This window comes from Podarcis erhardii (assembly GCF_964252035.2).
Source record: "Podarcis erhardii genome assembly, chromosome: 1".
NCBI lineage: Eukaryota > Metazoa > Chordata > Lepidosauria > Squamata > Lacertidae > Podarcis > Podarcis erhardii.
The window spans coordinates 53099765-53118197 of NC_138497.1; the positions used below are offsets into that span (position 1 = coordinate 53099765).

At 42.3% G+C, this 18433-nt stretch overlaps 1 protein-coding gene across 4 annotated transcripts in view; it reads right to left on the reverse strand.

Moving 5' to 3' along the window:
- Positions 1 to 1669: 1669 nt before the first annotated feature.
- TSPAN18 (tetraspanin 18) overlaps positions 1670 to 18433 on the reverse strand; it is a 169880-nt gene continuing 153116 nt past the window's right edge. For all 4 annotated transcript variants that reach the window (XM_081836311.1, XM_081836309.1, XM_081836308.1 and 1 more), the window contains 4 exons: positions 10334 to 10432; positions 8711 to 8890; positions 6692 to 6775; positions 1670 to 5485 (listed from right to left, as the gene is read on the reverse strand). In XM_081836311.1, coding sequence (XP_081692437.1) covers positions 5438 to 5485; positions 6692 to 6775; positions 8711 to 8890; positions 10334 to 10432 — 411 coding nt within the window. In that variant the 3' untranslated portion in view covers positions 1670 to 5437. The remainder of the gene's footprint in view (positions 5486 to 6691; positions 6776 to 8710; positions 8891 to 10333; positions 10433 to 18433) is intronic.

Sequence of the window (18433 nt, forward strand, 5' to 3'; positions counted from 1 at the left end):
CTAGCCAAGACTGGATGCACAAGACAGAGAACCAACGCAGCTGCAGCCACATACTGCTTGCATGTCGCTGCACAAGTCTCATTTCACCAGTTATCCTATACATAAAATGCACATGGTTAGTGTTCATCCTACCTTTCTCAAAATCAAACATGACTTTGTAACTGTGCACACAATTTTTTTTTAGGCATAGGTCCAAATTTACGAATGGCTTATCGGGTCTGGTGACTTCTGTTTCAGTGTATCTGAAGAAGTGTGCATGCACACGAAAGCTCATACCTAGAACTAACTTAGTTGGTCTTTAAGGTGCTACTGGAAGGAATTTTTTTATTTTGTTTTGACTATGGCAGACCAACACGGCTACCTATCTATCACAGAGCCTTCGTTATGAATCCTGGACCTGAAAATTCTTTCATCTAGGTATATATATCTGGGGGAGGGAGGGGGATTCCCAATCAAATATTATTCATCATTCACCTTGTACCTCTTAACACCCAGCATTCTGAATGTCTTCTACATAGTTACCTACAGTGCAATCCTGCGATGTATCTCAGAAATAAGCCGGATGAAGTTCAACAGGACTGATGACCAGGAGCAGATAAATAAGGAATGGTGACAGTAGCCCAGCTGCATTCCTATTACAATAGGAACAGATTAGCAAAGCAGTGTTTGCAAAGTAACAGAAGTACCTAAACTCTTTCCAAAGCTACTGAAGCCTTTGAGGTGATCTGTTCGGTGAATTTATACATCTTCCCCATTAGTCAGTCATCCCACACCTTCCAAGGCATTACCATGCCACTTGCCAAACAACAAAAAGTGTTTTTTTTTTAAAGGGGTGGATTTATTGCACCAGGGCAACAGAATTCTATAACCCACTAATTGTGCAGCCCTAAAGTTCCATTATGGACTTTATTAGTTTAGTTCGTTAGCTATTATATTTGTATACCACCCTTCAGCTGAAGATCACTGGGCTGTTTACAACATAAAAACTACAAAGAGAAAAGAGATAATAAAAGCAAAAGAAACCAATAAGCCCCCTCCTACAGACACAATTTAAAAACCACAAAAGTTAATCAGCCTTAGGCTTGGTTGAAGACAAATATTCTCACCTGCTGCCTAAAGATACATAATGAAGGTGCCAAGCAAGCCTCTTTGGGGTGAGCATTCCACAGACAGGAAGCCCCCACAAAAAAGGCCCAGTTATGTGGCACCACCCTCCAGACCTCTCATGGGGGAGGTACATGACGGGACTCCGAAGAGGATCACATCAAGTCCAGATTGGTATATCTGGGGTCCTCGAGGTATTGCGGTCCTGAGACATTTAAGGCTTTATAGGTCAAAACCAATTAGACCCAGAAACTAACCAACAACCAGTGCAGTCAGGCCAGGATCAGTGTAATATGCTCAAAGCTGCTTATCCCAGTGAGCAACCTGACTTTAATTCTTCCTGTAACATACTGCATCTAGAGTCACCCCTGAAAATAAAAAAGGCTTCCTGAAAGTCAGCAGAGGTTTGGAAAATACTTGCATTTTTCATGATTGACATAGACCCTCCTAGCTAGAACTAGTGTTCACTGTTTGGGCTTTAGGAAAAAAACCGTCACAAAGTTTTATCACTCCTGTGAGAAAGAGATAGCAGGTGTGTTTCTTTTTAATGTAAAAAGTGAAGACATTTTTGGTATCATAGTGTCTTTATTTTTGTCTTTTTATTTTCATTTTCCTAAAGAAATGCACTTGGAAACTGTGCAGAATTGCTTCGGCGTAGTGTTCTGTTTTATGTTACAAAAACCCTTTCAATATAAAAAGCATTACAATAGGGAATACAAGTTAAATTAGCTCTAGGTTTCTAATAAAAGGAACATTTAAAATAGATTTCAACATTTACTTCAAGTGGCCCATTTTCCAGGCACTTGCAACAGTGACAACAGATGGGGGCGGGGGGAACCGAGTGGATCTAGGTTCACAAAAACAGATTACAGACATAAACTTGAGAGTGAAGCTCTCTCTCTCTTTGCAAGTTCCATTTCAAAGCTTGGGAGTTGTGCAATACCTCAACTGCTCAGAGTCATTTCAGTGGGACTTGCTTGAGAGCTTTATGCTGGAGTGCGTCCCTTCCTCTGAAACAGCTAGTTGGACCCAGTCAGTGCTGGTCTCTGCTTGCACAGCACTGGGAATCCAGTGTTAGGCTTTCAATTTCTTGGAAGTTCATGTTTCAAATGTGAAGTTAATTAACTTCCAGGTACGTATTCAGCAGTTGTGTGGACTAGGGTGACTGGGTTAGTCGCCTAAATGTTTCCCTGGTACATCCTTCCTGAAGCCCGGGAAGCTTCTGTGCAGCTTAAGGAGGATGGAGTGATGCTCACAGTGACATCAGGACATCGGTTCCTCCAATTGTCCTCGCAAGCTGGCGCCTATGACCCTAAACATTCCCTGCAAAAAAAATTCACTGCACGCCACTGGTATTCAAGCTTGCAGCCTAACTAACCCCCCAACGCTAAAATGGAGGAAGTCAGTTGCAGTGGAGTTAACAGAGCTTCTTCCAAGTGTCATTAGAGATTTGGGTAAGAGAGTTCTTTTCCATAACACAGCCCAGGTAGCAAGTAAATAACCTGCAGGAGGGGGCTATGGCTGGGTTCCCCAAGAGCCACAAAATCAACCAGATAAAGGATTGTTCCTTTTAGACCATGAAGGTGCAAATATTTTTTATTTGAAGTCTTGTGTTCAAGTAAATGAACATAACATTTCCTTACCCCTCAAATGGTTCCTTCCCAGTGTTGGGGCTCATTCCCACTGACCTTTTGCCCCATGCTTTGTAGGCACAAATCTGCACTTTCAAGCTCCATGTCCCAGCACTTTTTGTTTTTCTTTGCCCTGGTTTCCCCACTCTTTATTCTGCTTCGGAACAAATGGCAATTCAGGTTTTCAGCAGATTGCTGTTTGCTCTGTTTCAGCTGTAAAGAGCAGGTTTTCACAGGGAAAGCACTAGGGGGAAATACTACTAATAATAAAGTGTTCTGACACAGAGCTTTCAAGTGCAGAGCTATGCCTAGAAAAGCAGCACAAAAGGAAGTCTGGGTGAGCCCTTGGTTGTGTTCCGCAGTTGCCACAGATGCCTACACTTTGGACAGATACTACTGAAGTACTAGTCATTTAGGTACACAGGCAGGGACCATCTCAGCAACAGTTTCCACAATGCTCTGAAGCTGTTTGTGTTATCTTTACCAAAAATGATGGCTGTACACATGACTGATTTAAAGAAACAGGGAAGATGAAGCAGGTAGATGGAAACTGAAGAAAGCAGGCAAGAGAAAACCAAATGCCAACGAGAGATAGAAAACGTCTCCTGCAGGGGAGAACACAGGCCACAGCAGCAGAACTTTTGAAAGAGGACAGTGATGTCAGGAACCTAGACTCAAGCTGCCATAAGCTCTCTGCAGGTGTACTTAAGCTCATTGACAGAGAGGGTGTGGGGTTGTGCACATTGTCACCTTCACCCCAAACATCTTTCCACAGTGAGTAAATAACTCTGGAGCAGGGATCGTAAGCATGTTCTGTTGAACATTCAGCTCTCTTGGTGATTAGGAATGCTGGAAACACACTGTTCCAGAGGGTTAGGGAGGACTGCAAAAGGTGTTCAGCAAAACATGCTCACAATCTCCTCTTCAGACCCAAGTGAGAGGTCAGGAGCAGTGGAGTCGCCCACTTGGCACTGCAACCTCTTCCTGGGTATAGCTTAAGAAGTTTTTGCCTTGTCTGCCATGACTGCCATTTAAAGTGTGGCCATGCTCACTTTAAAGGTCAGAGGAGACAAATCCTTAAAGGGTTTTTGGGTAGCTGGCGCCAGCTGGAGCAAACAGCACTGTAACATCCATTTTTTCAGTTGTGCTGCGCATTTCCCTCACTCTACAACTTGCAGAACTCAACTAAATTCAAACGAAAACCATACCTTTTATGGGAGAGATTGTCAAGGATCACACGAAGATTCAAGTCAGCATTTGAAGTCATTTGTTAGGCAGAGATTCATTATATATTTTTAAAAGCATTTTCTCATTGCTTGCCTCAAGTGGGGCAACCTCCACTGTTTCTGAGATAAATGCTCATTGATGTGCTTCCCAGTATACCTCACGAGTTGCCTTTCTCAAACTCTCACGCCATGTGGTATCACCATATCTCAGTCCTTTTGCCAGTTGCCTACTGCTGCTTCTGGGTGCCGCATATATTTCTTTGCCAGTTTGTGTCTCCATAAGCCACTTGTTCAGCATATTACTTTCACTATGGTCTTAACAACTCACCAGCATTTCTGATAGCACAGATGGGAGAGATTCAGGTCAGGGCATATGCCATTCCATTTAGGTTTTTCGTAACTCATGGGAAGTACTGAGTGAGGATTGCTCAGAACATAAGCAATGTACAAGAGTCACAAATGAAACTGTGCAAAGGACAACTGCAAAGGTTTCTCACTGCTTTCATTGCCGTTTCGGAAGATATATTTTTTTTCCACACAGCTGAAAGGCACACACTGAAACATGAAGACAACAAGCTAATCAGTTGCTACAAAAGGCCAAACTAGGCAACATAATTTGCACGTAACATGGTGGTGACAAAACATTCAAAAGCTTTAAAAACAAAACAAATAATTATTTCTCCTTAAGGGAGACAGCACCAACAATTACAGATGAGAACATTTTTTTTTTAATTAAACAATGGTGAGGGAGTCTGCTGTAGAACTGCCTTTGTCTTCCCCCCCTCACAGAATACTGAACAGAAAATCCATTATGACAAAGAAAAGGTATGCACTAAGTTTCTGATTTCATTCCATCCTCCTCCTGGACTTGAAAAGGATGCCTCTTCTGCTATTGTCCAACACAGCAGGCTCAGCTCCTCCTATATGTTTTCAGGTGAAGGAATTTATCAATTCCTCACGACACAAGAAAGCTTGAAGCATCTTGATATTTCAGGTGATAGTTTTCTGCCCATCTTGACTGAGGACTGTTGTTTAAAACTGGCCTGACCTGTGTCCGTCACAATGCTTTGGCTGAGCAGTTCCCTTTGGATGCTGAATCCTGATCCTACTTATATTTGGGGGGAGGGCATCCTTCACTTTCTCACCAATTGATGTTGCACAATCATGTTAAAGATGTGAGTCCCACGTGGCATCCAGCTTCATGGAGACCACCAGAACTCACTCCCTTCCTGTCTCGTAGGCCCCTAGTGCAACCCAGTGTGTGTGGCTTCTGGTGAATGACGGTCCTGGGAAATGACAACATAGTGCACAGCACCTCAAAGTTCCAGCCCCTGAAGTACAATCCTTTTGGTCATTCATATATTACAGTCCTTCCCCACCCCCACTTTGTTAGCCAAAAAACAAAAGTTCATCTTCTCTCTTTCTTTTCTTCAAAGCATGTAGTCGGAATATGCTCAGCTGGTCATGGAAAGCTTTCTACTGGATCCCCCGAAAGAGGCACATGGCAAAGATCATGGCAAACAGCTGAGAAGAAGTTAGAAATGAGACAAAACAGCCCATTAAAATAGAAAGACTTGACCAGACTCAGCTGTGGTCCAGCTCTCAAAGCAAGCACATCACAGCACAAAACAAGCATGAAGGGCACAAAGTCAAATATGCCCCAAAAGAGCCCCCTAACTGGGGAATTCTGAACACAACACAGATGTGTACATGTGTAACATTAAGCCAAGCTGTAGGGTTTTTTGAACTAATGTGCACTTGCTGTTTAAGTTCACCTACTCTGCTACCCTAGCTGGAAAAAGGGACAAGCTATGGAACGGTTGGCTTAGGTTTGCATCTGAAGCTGTGCATGTGATTTCCCTGCCTGCAAACGAACCATAAACAAACTAGGTTTGTTACTGACTTCCCAACCATGGTTTGTTTGGGAGAAACAGACCAAGGTAATGCTCCATAGTCTGTTTAGGAGAAACAAATCATGGAACATTAGCTTGGTTGCAATGCTAATTCAGCCCTCTATGGTTTATTTCCCAATTAGCTAATGGAGGAATGAAGTGAGATTATTCACGTTGTAAGCCGCCCAGAGTGGCTACGGAAACCCAGCCAGATGGGCGGGGTGTTGTTGTTGTTGTTGTTGTTGTTGTTGTTGTTGTTATTATGGTGTGTGTGTCAGTACATTGCTTGGTATATGGAATTTAAAGCAAACCACGGAGCTTGGCTTTAGCATTATATGCAAGCAGTCAATATCCTTTGATTGTTCTATTGAACTGTACAGCATTGGCCAATATCACTGGCTTATTTTAAAAAAATACATTTAAAAGCCCTCTTTGCTGGCAAAGTATCAAACATATGAATAATTTCAAAATTAATAATTAAATGTATCTATTTTGATTTTACAATTTCAGATAAAGAAAACCCCTTGAATTCATTTTAGATACGAATTCAGAATGAGCAAATTCGTCATTTCTGATGCATCTATTGTTTACACCTTGTCCAACAGCAGAGGGCAGTGTCTGGTTATATTTTCTCCCTTCAAATAAATTCTTCCACTTTTAAACTACTACAGATAATATACAACTAAATTAGACAGGAAGATGTGGTGGGAAGCTACAAAAAGGAAACCACATGGTTTATGGTGTTTAGCATACCAACTCAAACTGCTTTGAGGTTTAATTTACAATTAAAAGGTATGCAAATTCTATTAAAAAGTAATAATGAAACCTTCCACTATACCTCGATGGCTAATACGCCAATGGCAAGAGCTCCTGCAAGGTACACGTACGTCTCAAAGGAGTTAAGTATCACAGTGTAGCAGCCCTAGGAAGAAAGAAACTGCCATGAACCAAACTCATAGTCAAAGTGTTTCAGGGGTCATTTTTTATGATCTGGTAAGACATGAAATGACAGGTCCCTCTTCAAGCATCCCTGGAGGAAGGCGCGTCCATTAAAAGTTCATTTTGACAGCATAGCCCATAGGGACACAAAAGCTGATCAGCTAAGCATAATCCAGGAGTTACAGCAAGGCTGACAGAAATATAACTACAGAGACCCCATTTGTTCTACAGGATGCATAAAAACGTAAACAGATGAACAAACACATTGCATTGCATTGCAAAGGAAAAGAGTTCAACAAGCTGACTTAAATTTTCTTTTTCAACCCAGCTCTGGAGATGCAACTTCTTGAATTCCAGACACAGTCATTAATTAGTTTTACAATACTGAATGAGTCTAGGTCAACTAGTATGTTTTTTCTGAGGTGCCACCATCTTGACTTTTAGAAGACATCTGAAGGCGGCCTGTTTAGGGAAGTTTTTAATGTTTGATGTTTTATTGTGTTGTTAATATTCTGTTGGGAGTTGCCCAGAGTGGCTGGGGAAACCCAGCCAGATGGGGGGGTATAAATAAATTATGATGTTGTTGATGATGAAGCGGAACTGCAACATCTCCATTCTATGGCAATGAAAATCGCAAAACCTGCCACCTTTAGAAGAAGTTCACGTCATCTCTCTGGCTTGGCAAGATCTCAAGTTTTCAAACATTTTGCAAAATCTATCCCTTTTAAGGGTGCACCACCAGGGCTCTGCAGAGGTTGGGCCACCACTGTATCCACAGCCTCAGCAGCAACAGCAAAACATAGGCAGGATGGCAGGGCCTGATCCCTTTGCCAGCTCTGGGCTGGCACAGCTCTTAGCTTCAGGCCAGGCCCAACGCATGGCAGCTGTGAGACCACATCTTAAGGTCCAACTCAGCGCCACACTCTCCCTGCCCTCAGAATGTGTAGGGACTTACTGCTGGCCACCACTGGTGGAGGAAATGTCAGTGGGCGTCCTGCCCACACAGCATGTTTGGCAGCAGGCTGGTTTAACTGCCAAAGTTAAGAGAAGGGACACCTCTATTCCATCCACACACCTGCCCCACTAGACTGTGTTTGGATTGCTCTGCCTGCATCTACTCCAGCTTGCCTTGGATATAGTTTATAACATCAAATCAGGGTAGGTAAATAACAAAATTACATGCCGATAATACTGAGTCCTCAAGCCAATGGCATCACTCTTGGATCTGCAAGTTGCCACGCTGTATCAACCATTCTGGGTCCCTCAGTTTCCTGCCCATGTTTCCTCATGTTTTGGCACTTTACTCCAAAATAATCTCTTGTTCACCACACACACACCACACCTGCCCACAGGACTACTCTCTCTCCCCTTGTACATTATTACATGGACCACTTAGCCTCTTTGCTTCTGCTGAACTTGAGAAGCAGAGATTTTGACTAGATAGCACTAGAAAGAAGGGAATATTCCTTGCAACTATTGGAACAAATATGCTGCCCAAAAGAGCTGGGCAGGGCTGCCTTCACTACTTCTGCCAGTTATAAGAAACACAAAACAGGTTTCAATTCTGTATGGCAGATGGTTTGCAATTGTGAAAGCCGTCACAGATCCTTGGGTTCAACTTTCTCTCCTGTTCTATAGGCATACTGTGTGGTGTTGTGAAAGTTACCACCTCTCAATCTCAGTTCCTCATCTGAAAAATGTGGGCAACAGTAAATCACATTGAAGGATTGTGGAAAGTATCATGAAAGATCATTGAACACTTTTGTTCCACAGTGTTAATCAAAAAAGAAAGGGGCAAAGTCTACATCAATTTTGGCAAAAATAAGTTTTAAAAGGGACTTTAAGATGGGTGCTTGCACACACCATACGTACATTTTGCCCCCAATAGTTTAAAATCCCATTTCTGTGTTGCCCTTACCTGTTGGTTTTGATACATATCGTTACCCCTGAGACACTCTTCTTTGTTGACGAATGCTCCATTACGAGATTGGAGTTCCCGTCGGCAACAAGCTTCAGGAATTGCATCGTGTGGATACAGGGGACGAAGATGAGGGCCAGTTTCAAAATCTTCTGGACCATTGACACCACAGCAGCCAAACTAGCAGACAGGAAAGGTGATTAAATAGTGGATACTGTCTCTCTGCAGGACAGGAGGCATCACAGAGCCATTGAAAATAATATGAAACCTGAATGACAGAAGATGCATAGGAACCATCCATATTCAAATAGATTCAGTATGGCAGGCTGTGTGGCTTCTGCAGACATACAAACCACACACAATTCTAGATTCTCTCAAAGCTTTCCATGCTTCATTTTCCCCCTCTTCCCCCCCCCCACCCTTTTTAAAAAAGCTTGTGACTAGCCATTAGGATTGCGAAGGCAAGCTGGAAACTGTGGGTGTAACATATGGCGAAATCTTCAAAGATCAAAGTTGGCTCAGGGGAGTTTCCAGTGCTCAGTCTTTAGTGCCCTGGATAGTTATTTGCTCTTTCTCATAATTAAGCAACACAAAGTAATTCTGCAAAATAAGCATACATGTGCATGTAAAATCCACATGGTTTCTACTGCATAATTCAGCCTTTCTTGGTGCAGAATGTAGGTTGCCTAGACATAGAATATACACACATCTCAATATTGCTTTTAATACAGTGGAACAGCTTCTCTGGGAGTTTAAGACAGATAGAAAGGAAAACTACAAAGCCTGCCTTAACACAGAATGAAAGTGTTTTTCGCTGTTGTAATTAGTTTTATGGATAATGGCCAATGTGATTTATCCAGTAGAATAAGACATCCTCTCCTGCCTGCCTATCTGCCCAAATCTTCCTGTAGCTGATGCTCCATTGGCACGGCCAAATGTAATGTACAGATGTACAGAAGGACTCTTGGTTTATTTTTATTTTAAGTAATTAAATATTGTCGGTGCCTGACTGATGGGAGGATGAGATTAATATTTGACTATCTTCAGAACTAATGGACAAGCATTATGGTTAGTCTCTCCCTGTCTTCTTAATAATATAATGCTAAAATGAAAGCCATCACAACCAATTGTCACATCAGTTACAGAGAACTATTAAAGAGAACATTCACCATGATCCAGGAAGAGCAGGGGTGAGCAATCTGTTGCCTTCCATGTGTTGCTGGACTACAATTCCCATAATCCCTGACCATTAGCCATGCTGGCTGGGTCTTATGGGAGTTGAAGCCCAATGATGTCTCAAGAGCCACGTTCCTTACCCCTGAGCTAGGGCATGGAATCAGGCTTGATTGCAGACAATCCACCAGGCTGATGCAGCTGCACGTGTGTAAAAGAAACCAGAAATACCAGCCAGCTGTTTGTGAAGAAATTGGGAGTGGCGTTTTGTCTGCCATCTGTTTTCTCCCCAACAAATGGCAGGCAGTCATTACATTTTACCTCTTGGCCATTGTATCATAACCATACATATCTGTCTAGGCTTTGTAAGGCTACTTAAAGGGGACTAGTGACAATTCATTAGGGCTCAGGGTCCATCTGCAGTGATGCACTAGGCAAGCTACTACTCACTGTGATCATGACCGAGTTCCAGGTGGAAGAGAAGACGTCAGAGTCATTGTTGCCTTGATAGTGCTTCTTCAGTTCCTTTGTAAAAAACTCTCTGGTCAACTGCAACATACAGAATGAAGCAAAATGAGAAATGATTCATGCCTGCTATTCAAAGTGCAGAAATATAGTGGCTAGCGGTGCTTAGATGCTGCCAGTGCTCTGAGCACATCACAGATTAACCTTACAAGGTCGTCTAATTTTTGTGATTGAGACGGGGTGCTAATTCCACCTGGGTCCAGGATAGCCAGCATGAGAGATGCTTGCTGATAAATTGATAGGTGACCCATATCCTTTATTCTGAGCTGGGATAGAAAAGGCCATGGCATGAGGGGACTTCATATTCCCTTGAAGTTTGCTCAAGACACTCCGCCCACCTAATAATTTGAGAGAAAAGACTTCAGTTCAGTGGTGGAGCTTATGCTCTGCATGCAAAGGTCCCAGGTGAGGTTGGGAAACCCTGGAGAAATACTGTACTTTTCTCATGCACTCCCATCTCTTCCTGCAAAGCCAAGAGGGAGACATCTGTCAAGTTTTGTTTCAGTTTAAAGTAATCTCAGCTTTAGTGCTGCATTTGAACCAGGGGGCCTGGTCAAAACTGTAAATGAAGGTTCTTTAAAAGTACATCTGAACTAGACAGAAGCATACCTCCCAGCCACTCAGAAAGAGGAGAGAAAAGGGGCAAGGATGTGAACTCTATGCTTTGCTCAGGAATGCCGAGTCTCATTCATGCAGTGCTACACCATGGTTTAGCACTATGTGTGAACAACCCTAGTGTTGTCTCATTCCACTACTTCTCCAGTTTTACAGGCAGTAATTATACTTTAACACTGTACATGTTCAATGCTCATAAACTTTTGTTAATTGCATCTTCAACTGTCATGTTGAATGACAACTGCAAATAAAAACAGAAAATTAAATACCAGTTCAGGCCACTTCCCTCCTATAAAGGCTGGGAATAAACTGAGAAGAATCTCAATCAAAATGATGGCAATTTACTGAAAGCCGCTTGCTCATAAGAGTACCCTTCGTGGTCACTGCTAGAACCATCTTTCTAGATCCCTCTTAGCACTCATTCACCCGTGAAAGCCTGGACCCAAGGAGTTTTCTGTCTGTCTTGTGCCTTCTAGCCAAGGGTCCAAGCATTTTTGCCTTAGCCCTGCTACTTTCCCATGGCAAACTCAGTCTTTAGTGCTAAATCGGAACCAACGTCAATCTGCAGAAAACTCGTCTTTTCTCACTCAGCACTAAACCACAGGTTTTCATGGGGGAGAAGAAGCAGTTCAAAGTGTGGATGAGCCCTCGGTCATGCCAGAAGTATAGCAGAACAAATTTTAACCAGGTAGGTGAAAACAAACACACACACACACACACACAGAGAGCATTCTGACGCTTCATCATTTAAGCAGAATGAGCACTTAACAGTTAAGACTTAACAAGTTCTCAGTAATACAACGTGTGTTACCAACACACTGGGGGGTCATTTTACTTTTTATATTGTTTTCCCTGGAACTTTATTACTAAAATTAATGGAAATCCTGCAGACCTCACAGAAGTCACAGAGGGCTTGTTGAAGCTACACCTCCAGCAACTCCAATGTGAAGAGGCCATGTTCCCTTCGAGTGGAAATGCCTATTAGTCAGACCGGATGGAGATTCTCCCCCGGGAAATAACGCAGCACCGTCAGGGGCCTCAGGGTTAGAAGGTGCCACTCCATGTGCTCCAGCATTGTGTTTCCCTTCCCTTCTTTTGCATAATTTACCCGCCCAGGCTCCCATCCTGCGGAGACAGCCGCCCAGACTTTTTATTGATGCTTGTCTATTTCCTAAGTGCAGACTTTGAAACTAATATTACAGTTGGTAATAGTCCCAATTGGCTTCCTTTGACCAGTTCTGAAACAAAAGAGTCATTTGAATATAAAGTGAAACCTTTATTTTGACAGGCGTGATCCCAAAGGAAATGTTTGAGGTTTGTGTTTGTGATTTTTATGAGATTTGACCTAAAACAAAGCCCAGCACTGGGATTGTGCTTACTGGCCAGAAAAGAAACTCCTTCCTTTCACTAGTATAACATTTTACTTTGTTCCAAGTATCTGGACAAACGTGGGGGCGGGAGGAAGTTAATAACATAAGTCACACGGCTTATTTTCAGTGTTAAAATAAATCTATAAAACAAAGCAGTCTAAAATCAGTAGTACTGACCAAGCACTGTTTCTCTCCTTTATTAGAGGTTTGTGTTAAGCTACGAAGGTCTCTCTGTGTCCTATCCTCGCTGCATAAAAATACTTGAATTAATAGATGCAGTATTCTGTAGTGCTGCTGCTGAGTCTCATAATTACCTATGTCAGCATACAAATTTGGCACTCTTGGAATGTGTACTTTTATTATAAGCAGACCTCCCTCCAGGTTGGAATGCAAGCTGAGCTGAAGAAGAACTGCTTGGGGGCCCAGGGAGAAAATGGTATCCCCCACCCACCTCCTTAACTGCCTGCTGCTGCAGCAGGGAGAAAAACCTTCCTCCCCATCTTCTCATTCCCTCCCCCTCCCCAAACTCCCCTTTTGCTTGGGATGCTCCTACATTATAGAAGGAAGGAAGGGGGTGAGGAGAGAAGAGGAGGTGATAAAGAAAGCAGCTTCTCTCCCAACAGGTAAATTCTGAAATGACAAGAAAAAAAGAACTACTGCCAGTCCCAATATGAACTTGACCTCAGGCGCTGAAGGGCACATCTATGCCTGTAATTGTTAAACAGCAGGAAAGTTATTCAGCAGGTATTGCTACTGCTATGAAAGCTGAAATGAATTGGGAGTAGCATCGCCCTGCCATATAGCTATTATTGAGAGCTTTCTGAAAGGCAGCATTTGGCACATGATGTGGGGAAGGTCATTTCTCTCAAAAGGATCCAGACTGATCTAAGCAGAGTAGGAAGGATGGATTCTTCCACAGCTACTACAAAGCTTGTTTATCTTCTTCCACTTGAGAGCACATACACCACCTTAATATGCTGATCTTCCTAATGAGGTATTTTAGTAAGTTGTGGCAGTTATTGATGAAAAGCAGCCTCCAGCTGCTACACCATGAGCCTCACACATGACAAATAGCACCTAGCAGCAATTGTTGTAGTGCTGTCATTTGTAAGAGAACAACCTTTCACCTGTCTCTTACTATGGGACTTGCTCGTGATCTCTTTAGAAGAGAAAACATCACTTTCTGTGGTGGTGGTGAATCAACAACCACAAGTCTTCAGCCTCACCATTCATTTCATTATTTTTTTTTATAAGATATTTATTGAAATTTTCCAAAAATAATACATTGTAAAACAAAAAAAAAGAAACAACAAAAATACAGAAGTACAAAAAAGGAAAAATAAAAACAACTAAAAACACATAGAATTTTCCTTTGCTTATTTTCTTTTAACTTATTTTCCAGACCTCCTCATACCTCCCTTTCTTATATTCCAATTCAAATTATTAATTCAGCAAATCCTCACCATTAATTTTTGTTTATTTCAAAACCTTATTTTCCATATCTCTTAAAGCATTACAGCTGGAAACCACTTAATTTCTGTCCAACATCATTCTAACATTCATTAATTCATTCATTTCATTTTTAATAAGACTCAAGTTCTAAACTTCTAATAGTGGTTTTTGCTCTTTCATTTTGAAAACCACTTTGTTTTTAGCATTGTTTTAAACCTCTAAACTGTGAGCTCTTCTCAACTGTTGCTGACTCTCCCTCGCTGCTCCCCTCTCAGTTCTCTTCTCCAGCCCTCAGAGCTTTATTCAAGGGAAGGATCTTCTCCTCTAACAGCTTCAGCCATTTGAAACCGATTCCTTGCCTGTCTGCTTCACTGCTATCTGCCCTACTTCAAATCTGAGCAGATAACATCTCTCTTAAGCCTTGTTGTGGTTCTTAATTTTTTCTTTCCCCTCTGCTATTAATTATTTACCTCTAACTATATAATTTAACCCCATATAGTGCTGTGAGAGCTTTGGACACAAGATGTTGTACAAGGAAAAGTTGTGTTGCACCATAAGGCAGACAGTGAAGCGTCTATCAATTACATCTGTCTCAAGAGGGAGACGGGCTATGCAGAGCATTAAGCATAATACCACCTCACAAGCCAATAAGCTAATAAGGAAGTGCGGAGAGACTGCATCTATACTGAATGGTACAGCACTCAAAGAAATAATTTCTACACTTGCCAGGATATTTAATATCCTTTCACTCTGATCTGTTACTTCAGCACAACTAATTACCTTCAACTTTCTATCTCCATCATCATATTGTGGCTCGGCTGCCTGAAGTAACAGTAGGCCAAAACATATTACATTACCTCTTCACCACCACTCTAAATATTTATCTTAGGAAATATTTATCCACCCACTTAGTTGATTTAGCACTTGACACTGAACCAAAGGGATGGTATACATGGCACACAGCTGTGTTCAAGTGGTAATTCTGGGCCAACTGGCCACCCCCGCCCTCCAAACAAACCTTCCCACCTCACAGGTTTATGCTGGCTTTTAAGGAAGCATTGTGCACCAAGATATTGTCACTAGGTCAGGGATAGCTCATGTGGTTCCCTCCAGGTGTTGTGAACTACTACTCCTATCAACCCCAACCAGTGGCCACGCTGGCTGGAGCTGATGGGAGTTGTAGCCCACAACATCTGATGGGGAAGGGCCACAGCTTTACATGTGATAGTTTTCTGGCTCAACCCCCAGCATCTCCAAGCAGACTCCCCTGTCTGAAATCCTGGAAAGCTGCTGCCACTGAGTATAGATTCTAAACTGTAGACGATACTGAGATAGATGGACCAAGAGTCGTACTCTGTATGAGGTAGCTTCCTATGATCATATGCAACCTTCTGCAGAGTCTCTTCTCCAGGTCCCCCCTACCTGAACGCAGCCTGATATAGTACCCCATTTATAGCCAAGTAAAGACCTATATTTTGGGTGGCGCTGTGGTCTAAACCACTGAGCTTGTCGTTCGGAAGGTCGGCGGTTCGAATCCCCACAATGGGGTGAGCTCTCATTGTTTGGTTCCAGCTCCTGCCAACCGAGCGGTTCGAAAGCATGCAATGCAAGTAGATAAATAGGTACCGCTCCGTCGGGAAGGTAAATGGCGTTTCCGTGCGCCGCTCTGGTTCGCCAGAAGTGGATTAGTCATGCTGGCCATATGACCCAGAAGCTGTACGCCAGCTCCCTCGGCCAGTAAAGTGAGATGAGTGCCGCAACCCCAGAGTTGTCCCTTTACCTTTTACCTTTAAGAATAGCATGGGCAGCACATGTCCTACTTGTCCTGCTAGCATCCCTGCTAATATGGCAGACTGGGCTGGCTCAACTACAGTAGGAACACAAGGAACACTACTTGGGGCAGCAATACATTTAGGAGAGTCAGCGGAGACTATGTGATCTAAGTGGTGTGCTCCATAGTCCCTTGCAAAGTTGCAGAAGATGCTTGGGCCACAGTGCTAATATCAGAAAGACCACTAAGGGTGCCACAATAGCCATTGTAAAATGCAATGATTCTAGAATATGCTTCTCAGAATGCTCAGTGAGGCTCCCTGCAGCCATAAAGTATCACACCCACCCAGCCAAGTACAGGCATATGTTGAAAACTTTGTGAGTTGTGAGGTCACTAGGTGAGCTTGATGCAAGAAATGAATGCTGCTTGTGCCTGAAGGATAGTTTGCACAGCCACACCCATAGTCTATTCTTTTGGTTTCCCTCCCTTAATGCTGCAACATGCTCAAAAACACTGTACAATCACAGGAAAGCATATCCCCATTGTTCATAGGCACACGGAAAGAAAAACATGCACACCTGGACTGCTGATACCTAAATGTGTAGCATAACAGCTTGTGCAAGTGTGTGGTTTTCCTCTACTATGTGTGAGGTCTTCTATTTGCGCAGTCCTGAAAGAATTCAACAAATTCAGAAAACAAGAGCTGTATTGACCAGACCCCAACAGATCCCCAGGAAGTGGTCGCTATTTATAGAGCAATAGCTGTTGCCACCAAGACACAATTACGCTTTCTCCCTGCCTGTGCTACTTGAAATGGGGTATCTAAAACTCCTTACAAAGTGCAGTTCTTTCCCTTCTGTTCAATTGCAGAGAACACCAGCTGAGAAGAGAGACATTATTTCCTTCTAACCTTTGGACAGATATGACTCTTTCAGCATTGACTTTCTAAACCTTACTTCTTTGCTTATTTTAAGGTCTTCTTTTTTTAAAAAAAAAAAATAATGGTGAAAACATAGCCTCTTTGGAAAAAATTAAACCGATGTTAAATCCTTGTTAAGTCTGCTGCAAGGTTACTCTATACTTGCTCCCTCATTAATTTCTTCTGTATAAAACACACACTACAATTAGTCCTGCCAAACCAGTAAAAGGCTTTAAAAAAAAAAAAGATGATTGTTCTGCTTTCAACAGATTCATTAACGGGAGCAACCAACTGAAATACTGCAATATATTACTACAGGTAAAGATCTTGAAGATCTTTAAAGGAAAGAAAATACATTTTCCTCTAAGTCACAAAGCAAAGTACATATTGTTTAAGGAAATAAAGCCATGGAAACAGAAGTAATAACATATGTCCCTGATAGCATGGGCACCCAAACACAAGTGTCTACACATGTTATGAACAGATGCACACTTTCCAAGATCATGAGCCTAGAGACATGGTGGGTTGTATTAATAACAAGAGGGTATAAGCAATAGAATGTGAACTCTACTTTGGGGTAAAAAAGCCCCTAGGGTTCTTGTTCAGCTAAATTATTGTGCTAGCGGAAGCCAGCTCAACGATTCTCACTAGTGCAACGAGCCCCTTTCTTTCCATGTCCTCCCCAAATATACTTTGGAGGGTCAAGAGAAGCCTCAGAGCAATGCACAGCTGGAGGACAGGAGAGATTATGGACCATGAAGAGAAAACTTGCAAGATGGAACAAAGAACTGGGAATATTTGTGGGTGGGGAGTAAGTCCAAGGTTCTCAGGGCTGTTCTGAAAAACAATGGGAAGTATTGAATATTGGAAGTGGGTTCCAACTGCAAAATGAAACAAAGGTACATATCTGAGCCCTGTTGAGGATGCAACACCACAATCTTAATTTTTTGCACAAGATCAAGCTACTGGATTTCATTGTGTCCACTGTACAACATAAATAATGTGTGCAATTCAGTTCCACAGCCCATAGAAACATAGGAAGCTGCCTAACACTGAGTCAGACCAGCAACTTTTCAGGGATTCAAGCAGGAATGTCTACTTCTACCTAGAGATACCAAGGACTGAAACTGGGACTTTCTGTAGTTGCTTTACCACTGAGTCTTCCCAAATTTATGTGTTTAATCAGTCACACAAACCTGCAACAACAGCTTCCTAAATCTGCATATATTAAAAAAGCACCAAAGTGATGGTAGAAAGCTTAGTAACAATGTTACTATGTGTCATTATTATTATTAGCAATTATTTAGCCAGCACAAAGGGTGTTAAGAAAGCAATAAATTAGCAACAGGGAGCTGCAGAATTTGCAAAGTTCTTGAGAAAGAGATGGGCCAAAACTTGTATCTTGGAAGGAAAGAATCTAAGAGGGAGGCAGGGAGAGGTGATATGGGCAGAATAAAGGAACAGGAGAATGAGCTCATTGGGAACACTGTGAATCGTACAGTTGATATCAGAAAGGCCAGAGAAAAAAGAAGAGTGACTAGAATGGAAAGTTTAATACTCACACAGGCCTTTTCCCACCTGGCCTGGGAGGACGGGGTCTTGACTGACTTCAGCTACAAAAGCTGAGGTTGCTGTACAGACTCTTAGGCTAGGGTGCTGTTTGGCAGAGGCTGTTGTGGTTGGGGGTTATTGCTGCTGATTTTTTGTATCTTTATTTTAGCCCTTGTGATTTATGTGGAAATGGTTTGGCTTAGTTGTGCATTTTTTAAAAAATGTTTCATTTATTATGACTACTTTTGTTATGTTGTCGTTGTGTAATTTTTTCATGTGGTAGGCAACCTTGAGTGTGGTTTGAACTGCAGAAAGGTAGCATACTAATAAAATTATATATGCAGGTA